The sequence below is a fragment of the Antechinus flavipes genome, chromosome 3 (genome assembly GCF_016432865.1).
Source record: "Antechinus flavipes isolate AdamAnt ecotype Samford, QLD, Australia chromosome 3, AdamAnt_v2, whole genome shotgun sequence".
Classification (NCBI taxonomy): Eukaryota; Metazoa; Chordata; class Mammalia; order Dasyuromorphia; family Dasyuridae; genus Antechinus; species Antechinus flavipes.
This window is the reverse complement of record NC_067400.1, coordinates 148,767,779-148,780,282: the sequence shown is the minus strand read 5'-3', so window position 1 is coordinate 148,780,282 and position 12,504 is coordinate 148,767,779. Positions and strand designations below refer to the sequence as shown.

Below are 12,504 nucleotides of genomic sequence, written 5' to 3'. Positions count from 1 at the left end.
AGAATGATAAATGATTTATTAAATATTAATGATAAGAATTTTACCAACTAGATTCTAACCACTATTAACTGAAATTCTTGAACCTGTGTTTTGTAAGTTTTTTACATTCAAAAAGAAGCGGGAAGTCATTTTTGCAGTTTGACATATAGACAAAATGTTTTCTAAAATGAATAAGGAAAAAAGGGGGGAAAAGCAGTTTCTAACCATTTTGAAATTCAATCCACCTTATAGTAAATACTATAGGAATAATTCACAGGGAAGTAAATTGAAACATCCCAATAGAACCTTTGATAGTCCATGGCAGATTGGAATTTTTAAAAAACAGAACTAATTGCTATACATCATTGGACTTGCAAGTTTGACAGATGGTCAGAAGCTAAAGTAATAGAGAGCAGCTCTCATTCATAGCCCTGACCTTCTCTGTGGCTCTAAAACCCTTTCCAATTATCCTGAATATATCAGTCAGCAATGAAAGTGTTTCAGAGTGTTGATATATAGAGTGTGACTATAGCAAGAGATTTGGGACCTTTAGAGTTTTAAAATTGAAGAGGATCATAGATTTAGAGCTAGGAATAAAATCATCTAGTCCAATATCCTGTTTTACAGAAGAGAAAACCAAAGGTGAAACTGGTAAAGTGACTTGCTCAGCATCTCACATGTCGTAAGTGACAAGAGTTGGGATTCAAATCCAGATTTTCTGACTCCAAATCTATACCATTTCTAATATCTGATGCTTTTCTGAGTCTGGATCAGTCTCCAAGATTTCTGGAGCTCTTCTGTGGACATCCTGTTCTTTGATGTTTGTAATGGAAAGAATCAGCAAAGGCAAGGGAAAACTATGTATTTCAGGTTCCTCTAGTGCGGGATGTTACTTTCATTTGTTTTAGTTTTCTGACCCAGAAGGTAGTCATGTCACTGCCAAACAAAGGAATTAATGATTTGTAGCAGGTTTATTGGTGTTCATTCCAGGTATATTAATGAGTAGCCATGAGCTATTCATTAATAGAGGCAGCACTTCAATGGAAAAATAATGAAAGATTACAATATATAACAAGGGACACTAAAATATCAAACCATTGATGTTTATTCCTTATTCTCTGAATTAATGATATTACGCTCCTACTATGTAAAAGGAACAGAGGTGAATAGTACATAACTCTTATGCTTTCCAAATAGGGGAAATGTACATATACTATATTTGTATATATATACACACACATAAAAGCAAAAATATTTCTAATGTGTGTGCACATGCACACATACATGCACACACATAATGTTAAATGCTATAATATTGTTAGTAGTGCTACAAGAAAGGTATAGACATAGTTCCACCACCACCACCACCCCCTCGGAGGTAATTGGGGTTAAGTGACTTGCCCAGGGTCACACAGCTAGGGGAAAAAAACTGATTTTTTTTTTTTTTTTGCTGAGGCAGTTGAGATTAAGTGACTTTGCCCGGCGTCATACAAACAGGAAATGTTAAGTGTCTGAGACTAGGTTTGAACTCAGGTCCTCCTGAGTGCAGGGCTGGTACTCTATCCACTGCACCACCTAGCTGACCCAGTGTAGACATAGTTGTTCAAGAGGGAACATTTCTGGCAGGGTAAGGGATAAGTACAAGAGGGAAATCAAAGATTTCTTGGAATGGTAGGATTGGGTAGGACAAATTATAAAAGGTACAGAGAGCATGACACTTAGAGCAAGCATCAAGACTGTAAGCTCCGTGGCTAGGATCCTTATTTGATAAAACTTTTTCTTTCCCCTAGCATGTAGTACAGCTCTTTGTACCCAATAGAACTTAATAAATATTTCTTGAATGAATTTTGAATTAGTTCAAGGAAGGCACAGAAAAAAGTACAAAGCATCTTCAGGAGTGGCCTGTAGTTCAGTTATGTATAAGGATGTAAAAGGGAGTAGTGACTATAGTGACTATAGTAGCACACTAGTAACACTGTAGCTTTTAATGTAATAGGAATAATTCACAGGGAAGTAATAGTGGATAAGATAATCAAAAGAAGAAATATAGAGGGGGAAAATGAAGAGAGCAAGGAAGAATGTTGAAACATGCCTAAACTTTGGAAGTGAAAGTAAGAAAAGGAATTGATAAAGGTAGATCCATAAAAAGTGGCAAAGGAGAAAAAAAAGAAGATAGTACAATCTTTTGAATTTGAGAGTTTCAAGGAGGTAGTAGTATCAACTACTAGAAAGAGATCAAAGAGGCTAAAGCCATTGGATCTTTCCATTAGAAGAATATTGGTAGTCTTTAAGAGGATAATTTCAGTATATGAATAGGGGTGGGAAAAGGACAAAGTGATTCAAGGTTTAAAAAGGCAAAAAAGAAAAGGAATAGATTGTGTTTTGAAAAGTTTGGCAGTGAAGAAAGGAGAAAGCTTAATTAATCATTAACTTGGGAGTGTAATACAGGGTAAAGAAGAATATTTTAACAGAATACAAATGTATTTAGAGACAGTAGAAGAGACAGATGGAGAAGATGCTATACACAGAAAGAAACTATTGGAACAAGGTCCTAGAGTGAGATTAAACTGCTGAAGTGGAGTAATAGATCCAGAAGAAAGAAGAAGGGATACTTATTCTTCAGAAAGGATGAATGTGTAGAGAAATTTTGAGATAGGGAGAATCATAGTTAGAAAAGTTGATATCATTGGGCCTTCATCACAATAAAGTAGAGATCAGACCATATGCTGAGAATGAGGGCTTTGATGAGTTTTAAAAGAAACATAGAATAAGCTTGGATTTACACATTTTAACTTATAATAAATACTAGATGTTCCCAAAACCTAAATCATCAAGTTTTTAAAAGGTTAAAACTGCACTAAGACTTTGGGGACACATTTTATAATTTAATCTGATATATTTTTAATTTAAATTAAATTTCTTTAATTTAAAAAATAATGGGCCAGATTTCATTTTGGAGACCATTTTTAATAGTTTCTAATTGGAAAGAATATACTTGGTAGGAGGTATAAATGTCTTTTAATTTTTTTTTTTTATCAAAAATGTGTCAAAGGGATCACATTTGGTAATTATGAAGTACAAGTTTTCTCAAAGTAGTTTGGCCATAAGATTATTATTTTTAACAAATGATAGACAAAACTTGCTTAAAAACTCCAGCTGATTAATTTGTATTGGTCATATAGGCACCTGCATTAAGTTGCTAACTGAAAAAGTTGAAAAGACAGTCTCAAATCACAGAAATGTAAATAAACCAGTCGGTGGAATTAATGTTGTTGAACCATTTGTTAAAAAGGAAGACTCACAAGAAGAATTAAAGGTGGGGTCCCTTTTTAAAAATATGAACTTTCCTTTTCTTTTTCCTTTTCTTTTTTATAGATTGTAAAAATTAGAATTTGAAATCTGCCCATGTTAGGCTATTAGTCTTAATAGAATATTGATTCTCATTATTCAGCCACTGTTTTCCCTGGGGTGGAGGGAGAGGAACTGTGGAAAATTAGTCTCGGGAGAACCAACAGAATGAATCTGATTTAAAGGTGGAGTCCTGACCTCCTTTTTAACTACATTAGTCAGAAAGGTAGTCCATCTTAAAAGCAAAACAATTTTTTATGTGTGAATTTATAAAATGTCAATGTTTTACACATTTCTGGACATAACTAGTCTGTGTTCTGCATGCTTTGAGAATTGAATAAGATTTTAGTCATTATCACTGTTTTGTTCACTAATTTTCATTTAATTAAATTTTACTTTCACACTACCTTCCTTCCACTGAAATAGCTCTAGGAGTTTATTATTATTCTAGGAGCTCATTTTTTTCTCATTTTTCAGATGAGGAAACTGAAATCCAAATTGGATATGATGAGAGAGGACCTGAGATTTGTCCAAAGCCATACAGCTAGTTAGCGTCTGAGGCAATCAGTAAATCAATCATTAAACATTTATTAAGCACTTACTATGTGCCAGGCATTAAGCTAAGTCCTGAGCATATAAAAAGAATCAAAAGATAGTCTCTACCTTCAAAAAACTAATGGTCAAATGGAGCATGACTTTAACTCATCTTTCTGATTTGAAAATTATTTAAATTCCCAAAAGCATTGCTACCTTTAATGATTTATTATCTGGTTTTAAATGCATATAGAGCTCCAAAAGACCTTAAAAGGATATATATATCATTCAAATTTATCATCTTACATCGTTATAGTCACCATCTTACTTATAGGACATAACTGATTATCTTTGATTTTACAAATTTCTGTTTTTAGGTAATTGATATGTATTTTTTAGTTTTCATTAATACATTACTGGTAACAGTGACCCCAAAACAGCAGAGAATATATATAGCCTAGCCTAGCCTAGCCTAGCTAGGCTCCCTCTCACAATTCTCTCCCCATTGCTATCTGCCTTATAATTAGTTGTTAAAACAATTTTCCTAAAATGTCAATCTGATTATGTTACTCTCTGCTCAGTAAACTGCAGTGACTCCCTATTACCTCCAGGCTCAAATTAACTTTCTTTTTGGACATTTAAAGCTCTTCACAATCCTTATATCTTTCCTAACCGTTTTTTTTTTAACCTTGTATTCCCTTTAACACACTATAGTTTTTCCTTTCTGGTGTCCCGAGACACTCTTATATAATCTATATTGTATAATCTATCTTGAGTGTCCTAACTTCCAAATCTTGATATCCTTATTTCCTTTTAAAATAGTGAACACAAGTACCACCTTCTCCAGGCAGTTTTTTCTGGACCTCTTCTCCACCTCTCACTCCCTGCTTCAGTTGCTAATGTCATCCCCTCTGAGGCTCCTCTCATCTGTTCTTGTCTGTATTTGTCTTTTTGTTTCGAGTTATACATCTTCTCATTCCTCTCCCCCATCCATATATCTTCCATGAGGATAGAGAATGGTTGTTCTTTTTCTCTGCATCCCTTGAGCTTAGCCTAGTATGTGGCACATAATAAGTGTTCAATAGATGCTTATTAATATCTATCCTCTTTAGTTTACCATTCTTTATCTGTCCAGTTGAGCCAAGCATGTGTGTTCTTTTGACTGGTATAGTTTGTACACTTTGAAATTGTTTTACTGGAAATTATGTACTCACTGAAAAATTCCTGACTTAATGCTAGGGAGAGAATGATAATGGAATGAGAATGCTATCATTGTATTCTTGGTAAAGATCTCCAAAAATGGTATTGTTCATTCAAAATAATTTTTTGTTCTTTTTATTGTAGTGTTCAGATGTAGAGGATGAGGACTGGGATTTATCATCCTTGGAGGAAGAAAAGTCTTCGAAAAAAAATGTTGGGAAAAAACCAAGTGCAACTTCACTTTTAAAGATTGAATCTAATACCACTCAAGTTACAAGTGCCTGGAGTACATTTGCTCCCAAAGTGCCCAAAGCAGGTCAGCTGCAATCAGTGCTGTTGTTGAAATATGATAAATATTTTGATTGTGTCTTTAAAACAGAGAATTCATACCAATAAGAATCCATTAAACACTTGAAAAAATATGTATCAAATTAGAACTAATGATTTTCTTTATAGGATACTGCCTAATTGTCTTCACTGAGATTACTACTTGACTGTCTTAACTGAGCCCAGGAAAGAGCAGTCTTGGTTACACTGCTGTTTTTTCTCTCTCACTTGGCTCTGAAGCGTCCCTAGCCCTTTACATTTAGCCTATAGAGCCTGGTTTTTGTAAATTATCTTTTATTTTTTTATAACATTTTAATATACTTTAGCTATTATTTGATAGTATGTTAAATAATGTTTTTGCATATTTAATTGAAAATTTGAAATTCTTTTATTGACTAAAATAATTTTTACTGTCTTAGATTTTCACCTATAGACTAATCAATTTGGCTGATGTTGTGTCATTTTTATTTTCTTCTTAGAATTTTTCCTGTAGTTAGAAAGGTTAAATTGGAAGCATGTTAATCCCTGCAGCACTTCCTACTCAGCTCCATTGTTCCGATTCATATAATTTGGAAATTACTCTAAGATGAAATATGATAACAGAAAAATCCACTTTTAGCCACTAATTTATTTTATCCCTGTTTATTCAATCCTGTTACTTATTGTGAACCATTCATAATTATAGAATGCTAGAATAGGAACTTAGAAATATATTCATTATCTTCTTGCCATCTCTTTTAATGGAAGAAATATCCACATGTTTAAGATGCAATTCCATTTGTGTATTTGGGTCTGTTTAAGCCTTTGCAGCTAGTTAAAAAGCAAACAACAAAAACTCCAAAATAGTTGTCATCATGGATTCAACATAAATTCAGTCACTAAAATAATTTTCACTTCATTTCCTCTAAAGATTCAGAATAGAAAATAGTGGCTTTTTACTGGTATGTATTTAATTGTCTTCTTTATCTTTGATCTTTTTATCAGCAGTACTTCCAGAAGCTGATACAAGTACATTAAAAAGCAGCTTAGTAACTGTAACTGACTGGAGTGACTCTTCGGATATATAACCTTGTCAGATGTGACTCCCTGGTGCCAATGCTGATCTCAGTAATCTGTCCACATGGTTCTAACTCTCATGCCTTATTGTAATTCTCACAGTAACAAGGAAGCTTATTCACAGAACAAAGGTATATTTAATGGCATTTAAATATTTATTGAAAAACCAGTTGATAAGTCAGCAGTATTTTAAAGCATAAGAGTGTTAAAAAAAAAAAAAACTTGTCAATGCATAAAACATTTTTTCCATAATGGTACTTGATTATTAGCGTATTTTTTCAAATGATTTTTAAAAACCAGTTTTTAAGCACATTTTACCATTCCTGGATTTTTTTGTTGTTGAAAGTAATAACATTTTTATATTGTAATTTAAATTCTTATATAATTTGTTTCTCAATTTGTGTTAAATTTTACAATTTTTTGTACTAATCTTTTAAACCAAAATAAGAGAAGTAATGCATACTTAAAATATTAATCTTGTTATTTTGACATACAGTTAATTCTAAAATTACCAAAAAATTACATATGTGTATATGTTTATAGGCCTGAATTACTTTCAGCTACAGAATTGTAACCAGAACCATCAGTGTATGCTGCATTGAGACACTTTCAGCATGTTTACAATGAATACATTCATTTTAACATATAGTGAGATACTGTTTTCTGCATTCTAATAGCTACCTTGGATATTTTGTGAGTAAAATATAACTTTAAATAGCTAACTAGGTTGCCTAATAATGTCATTAGAAAAGATAGGGTCATTACTGAATTAACATGTATATTTGTGGTTATTATTACATTTTATATTTTTATTTTAATAGAAAATCTGTATTATAAAATAGCAAAATTTAACAAATTATGTTGTATTCTTGCCAATATGACTTTTGTCAGAGGCCAGGAAATTCATATCAATTGTTTTTGCATTTTTTTATACACTCAAAAAAAAAAAAGCATTTTTAAAGCTACTTTCTGTACTTTGAAACAAAGAGACATTTCAACTAAATGGCTATGTTGAGGTTTTGATTTTATTTTTTCTTTAATTGTGAACCTCTCCAGTAAAATTTTACATTGTATCATTGTGAGTGGGACTGAGTTATTACAGAAATATCTAAACTACTTCTTTAGAGACTTTTTTTTCTGATTCAAATATTTTATATCAGAATTCAGTAAAAGAGATGCTCAATTGTCATAAGGAGCAAATAATGTGCTCTAATATTAGAATTGTAAGATCTTATTTATGCCTCATTATTATAACAATTTAAGAAGTTGCCTCTGGTTTTACATAATCACTATGGACATATTATATTGCTGTACTTCACCTTATATAATAAATGTGTTCCAGAAAAGTTGTACAGTATAGAGATTGAATCAAATTTTCATTTACTAGACAAGAAGCAAGTAACTATCAGTGTGCTCACCAATTTTAGCTACTGCCATGCCATGTCCACCTTCTGGCCTTTCTCTAACCAATTTGGAGAGAATTAGGACTTAACATTATCTTGCTTCCTCTCTTATCCCTCCCATCAAGGAAGAGGTAAGGGAATTTTTGTTCATCATTTTAAAAGACTGATGACCTTTGCCTTACAGAAACTATTTAAAAATACCATAAGGAATTCTTGACAAACCAAATAATCCATCAGCACTAAGGAAACATAGAAAAATATCAGGGATTTGAAATCTGAATGTCTAGTTTCAATTATTGGCTCTGCCCATATAATAATACCAAGTCAACTTAAATCACTTCAACTCTCTCTCCTTCAATTTCCAAATCTGAAAAAAAAAAGTATTGGACTATATCCAGCTTTAAATCTATTTTGTGATCTCCATAAATAACTTATAAGGAACTTAAAACTTATAACTCTAAATTTGGCATTTCGTACTCAATTTGTTCAAAATTATTCAGGGACCTGTTTTACAATTTTTATTTCATTCATTGCTCATGAAATTTATTAGTAAATTTCAGTCAGTGAATTTGAAGATTAGGTTTAGAATTCAGATTTTTTTGGGCAGTGATTAGGGATTCTTTCTTCTCATAGAGAACAGTATAAATCATTTATTTTATATAGTTCATAAAAATGTGACTGATTATTAATGAATCATAACCATAGTGAAATATTAAGACCTGTATTTTGTCCCTTACAGTGGCATCAAATGACATATTTTTGGGAAGACATAATTGTTCTTCCTGACCTCAACCTGAGAAATGCTCAATTTCTATTAATAACTTATTTACATTACATGAAATTCTTTATTGACTAATTATAAATATATCTTAAACTTTCCTGATCTTCTTTTTAGCTTTTGTATTATTTCCATCTCTTAGGGAAAATTAGTTTTACATATTGAAGACTTGATCAGGAATTAAAGTAATTTATTTTTCTTTCTTAATTTATCTTTCAAGCTTCAAGAGATTTCCTTAATTCTCTATTCTGGTGAACTCATTTGATATTTACCTTTCATGATAGAATTTCATATGCCTTTCATGGACTAACCAATAGCCTAAAGCAGTAACTTTAGAGTTTAGATTTTTTTCTTCTAAATCATTGTTTTAGTTGTCCCCAGTAATGCTTATTTAGTTTATTTCTCTTCATTCACAAAGTTTCATGAGATTTTCCTGGACTCAAGAGAGCTAAGCATTACTTGCATACTAATAAATTTCACTTTGTACTTGTTTCTGCAGATCACTTAAGGAAAAAAAATGTAGTTGGTTCACAAACTGATTCTTTCCTCCTATTCTTTATCATGTGTCTCTAAACCAGTTTTCTTTTATGAATGAATAATCCCAAACTACTACCTATAAAACATACTTTCAAGTGGAATCTTTTCCACTAATTTTCTAGGTTTTCATTGACTTACTGAGAAATATAGTTTATTTTTTTCTTCTCTTCCCTAAAAGTGTAATCATATGATCTTTATTCTAAATCAAATGATTCACAAATACCTTCTGTACAAATTCCTGACCCCTGCTTGAACCCAAGTCTACCAGATGATCTGAATTGAATATCCATTTATTGAACAATCATTTTATCTTATTTAGAAATCTTGCCTTCTTCACATTTTGCTCATGTGATCTCATAGTCTAGCTCTTCAAAGGGTTCAATCATGGATTTCCAATTACTCAAGATCCTCTTTATCCATAAGTTTGGTGAACCTAAATTTATCCTCTAGAATCCTCATTAGAACTTAAGTACACCATTACCATTTACCCCCTACTACAGCTAGGAGTATAGGGGATAGAGTCTTCCTGGAATCAAGAAGACCTAAGTTCAAAGCCAAGCTCAGACACTTGCTAGCTGTATAATTTTAGGCAAGTTACTTAACCTCTGTTTGCCTCAGTTTCCTCATTTGTATAATAGGAATAATAATAATGATAGCATCTATCTCTTAGGGTTGTTGTGAGAATCAAATTAAATATGGAAAAGAAGTAAGTATTTATCTAATCCCCACAACAACCTTGTGAGGTAGATGATAATACTTGCTTTAAAAAATTTAAGTTCTGTATAAATGCTAGCTATAATCATCATTATTATTCTTTTCTTAAAGTTCATCCTGAGCATTATACCAGAAAAGTCCCTTGAAACAATTTAAGGCTTAGATGTCAATGAGATTTTGGTTAAGATCATTTTCACTCTAATATCATTCCAATATCTCAACCATTCTCATCAATGTCACCATTCTGACAAATGAGAAACAATAAAAATAATCTATATGTCACTAAGTTTACGTTCCAAAACCAAAACAATTTTGGGACAAATACTGATTTCCCTAATGGGTGATCAGCTTCAATTAGATTTAACAAACTCTTATTAGCACTTACATCCAATTCACAGGAAGTGAAAAACATTTTCCTCCAGATGCCATCGATTCTCTTCAAGAAGAAAAGTAAAACAACCACCAACAATATTAAGCACTTCCTGATTGGAGGTGGGAGCCAACTTCAAGTAGTTGAGTTTTTAGGTACATTTATTATTCTATTTTAAATAAACAAAAAGTCAAAGTTTTCATTATTTGAGTCACTTGGAAGGTTAATTTGAAAATACTATACCTATGGTTTAAACTGTATTTAACAAGATATTCCATATTTTAATTATTATATTAATCACTTAAAATATCTGGTAAGTAAACCTGTTTGTTTTTTAATGAGTCGCAATAAAAAAAGATTAGCACATAATTATGTAAGAAAATTTACATCCATAAAATCAACAGTACTGTAATTCATATTTTTTAAATAGCTTTTGTTAATTACAGTGGGACTTTGATGGAAATCATTCTGTGACAAACTCGAGTTTGTGATTTGTAGCAGTATTAGTTAGACATAAGCATTTTTATCAAACTGTTTTGAAGAGCTTGTGTTTTTGAAATCACCTTCTCCACTCTGGTACTTTGGAGGAGAAGATAAAACAGATGTGGCTCCATTGTATATATACGCCATTCTGAAAGGCAAGGAAATAATTTTGCATATTAAAACACATGTATATGACATGAGAAAGGTGAGAGGAGAGCTATATTTCCCCCTTTTTTCTATAAATAATTGATTATATTTCCTTCGTATTTTTGTATAATATTGAAATATGCAGCAAGTATTTGAGCATATCTCATTGGTGTTTATTAGTATTCTTGCCTCTGCTTTTTCTCTCAGCTTTTAAGCATATACCTACTATCTATCCTAGTCAAGAAGATGCTAGAAATTTCTATCAACAGTTTGTGTCTCTGTTGTAAAAAAAAATGAGCTGTAGTCAGACCAACATTATGATTATGATTTAGCAACTTCTCTGTATATTTTTTCTTTTAAATTCTAAGTATGGCTTTTCCATCTTGACCTTAACTGAGTTGAATTAAGAGAAAAAGGATTTGTTGACATCTTGACTAGAGAATCTCTCTCACCAATCTTGTGGAAAGTTGATGAAATTGGGAAAGATTACTAGACCCTCTGAGTTAGGGGTAAAGAGTTCAGTGCTAGAACCTAACCTTGTTGGGGCATTTCTTCACTGTGTACTCACACTTAAGACTATTTTTGCATGTTAAAATAGAGTAATCTTTATTTCAATACTGTTCTTAAAGATTTTCACAGCACACAATTGAATTTATATAATTTTAGGACTATAGCCACATAACTGATATGATTAACTGAAGGTGCTCCCTACCAAGCAAATCTATTAAAAATTCTGGTCCCCTTACATGCAACCTCTCCAAATTTGATTCTGTGGAGTTTCTCTTTGTGGATTATATTAACTATGTACAATTTATTTCTCACACATGTAATTAGAATCTTAGCATCACAGATTCAAAAGTATTGAAGGGAATTTAAGAATTTATCAAGTCCAATTCTCATTTTCCTAATATTTTGGAACTGAAATTCAGTCAAGAGATTTGCCTAAGGTAATACACACAATAGCAGAGCTCAGAGTAAAACAATTCTGGATTTTTCAAATAGATCATTTTTGTCTGATTTTCTTACCTGGGTGTTTTGCTGTTGTCAGATATTGAGAAGCAAAATAGAACACCACCAATTATGCAAAGTGAAGCTCCTGACCATCCAATGAACAAAGCAGCTCCTAATTCATATCTGTCAAAAATGGGACATAAGTTTTTAATTTCTTATTTCAAAAGTAAATTGTATTTTATATATGAAATTCTTATGATAAATTATTAAATTATGCTCTACAGAAAAAGGTGGGTTGAAATAATTTATATGAGGCTTTATGGCATTTGCATTTGATTAGAACAATCACCCCCCCCCCTTTTTTTCAAGGAGGAGAATGTCATCATCCTAGTTGTCTAAGGATCTTTTTAAACTCACTAAAAATTTATTTTGGTATACAAAATCAAAACAGTTCCGTTATCAAAGCACTTTCATTCTACTCTTGGTTTATAGGTACATACATGAATAAATACAAAACATGTAAAAATTATTTTAAGAATGGGAGAGAATACCCTACAACTATGGAAATCTGGAAATCTTCCTGTTAAGTGGTGACAAATGAGCTATGTTTTGAAGAAAGGGATTCAAAGATGAGAAGATGAAAAGGCATTTAGAAACATATAGAGGAAAGTAAAAAA

The 12,504-nt window shown here is 31.8% G+C and overlaps 2 protein-coding genes across 7 annotated transcripts in view; one reads left to right on the top strand and one right to left on the bottom strand.

The window, feature by feature from the left end:
* The window catches only part of DZIP1 (DAZ interacting zinc finger protein 1), a 109,368-nt gene that overhangs the window by 70,820 nt on the left and 26,044 nt on the right, over positions 1 to 12,504 (top strand). For 3 of the 5 annotated variants that reach the window (XM_051984013.1, XM_051984015.1, XM_051984012.1), the window contains 3 exons: positions 3,162 to 3,295; positions 5,206 to 5,377; positions 6,373 to 7,517. In XM_051984013.1, coding sequence (XP_051839973.1) covers positions 3,162 to 3,295; positions 5,206 to 5,377; positions 6,373 to 6,455 — 389 coding nt within the window. In that variant the 3' untranslated portion in view covers positions 6,456 to 7,517. Of the gene's footprint in view, positions 1 to 3,161; positions 3,296 to 5,205; positions 5,378 to 6,372; positions 7,518 to 12,504 lie in introns of those variants that run through there. The other 2 variants (XR_007951732.1, XM_051984014.1) reach the window with 2 other exon arrangements.
* Positions 10,390 to 12,504, bottom strand: part of CLDN10 (claudin 10) — a 202,932-nt gene continuing 200,817 nt past the window's right edge. The window contains exons 4-5 of one of the 2 annotated variants that reach the window (XM_051984020.1): positions 11,903 to 12,010; positions 10,390 to 10,877 (exon numbers count right to left, since the gene is read on the bottom strand). In XM_051984020.1, the coding sequence (XP_051839980.1) occupies positions 10,754 to 10,877; positions 11,903 to 12,010 (232 nt within the window). In that variant the 3' untranslated portion in view covers positions 10,390 to 10,753. Of the gene's footprint in view, positions 10,878 to 11,678; positions 12,011 to 12,504 lie in introns of those variants that run through there. The other variant, XM_051984019.1, reaches the window with a different exon arrangement.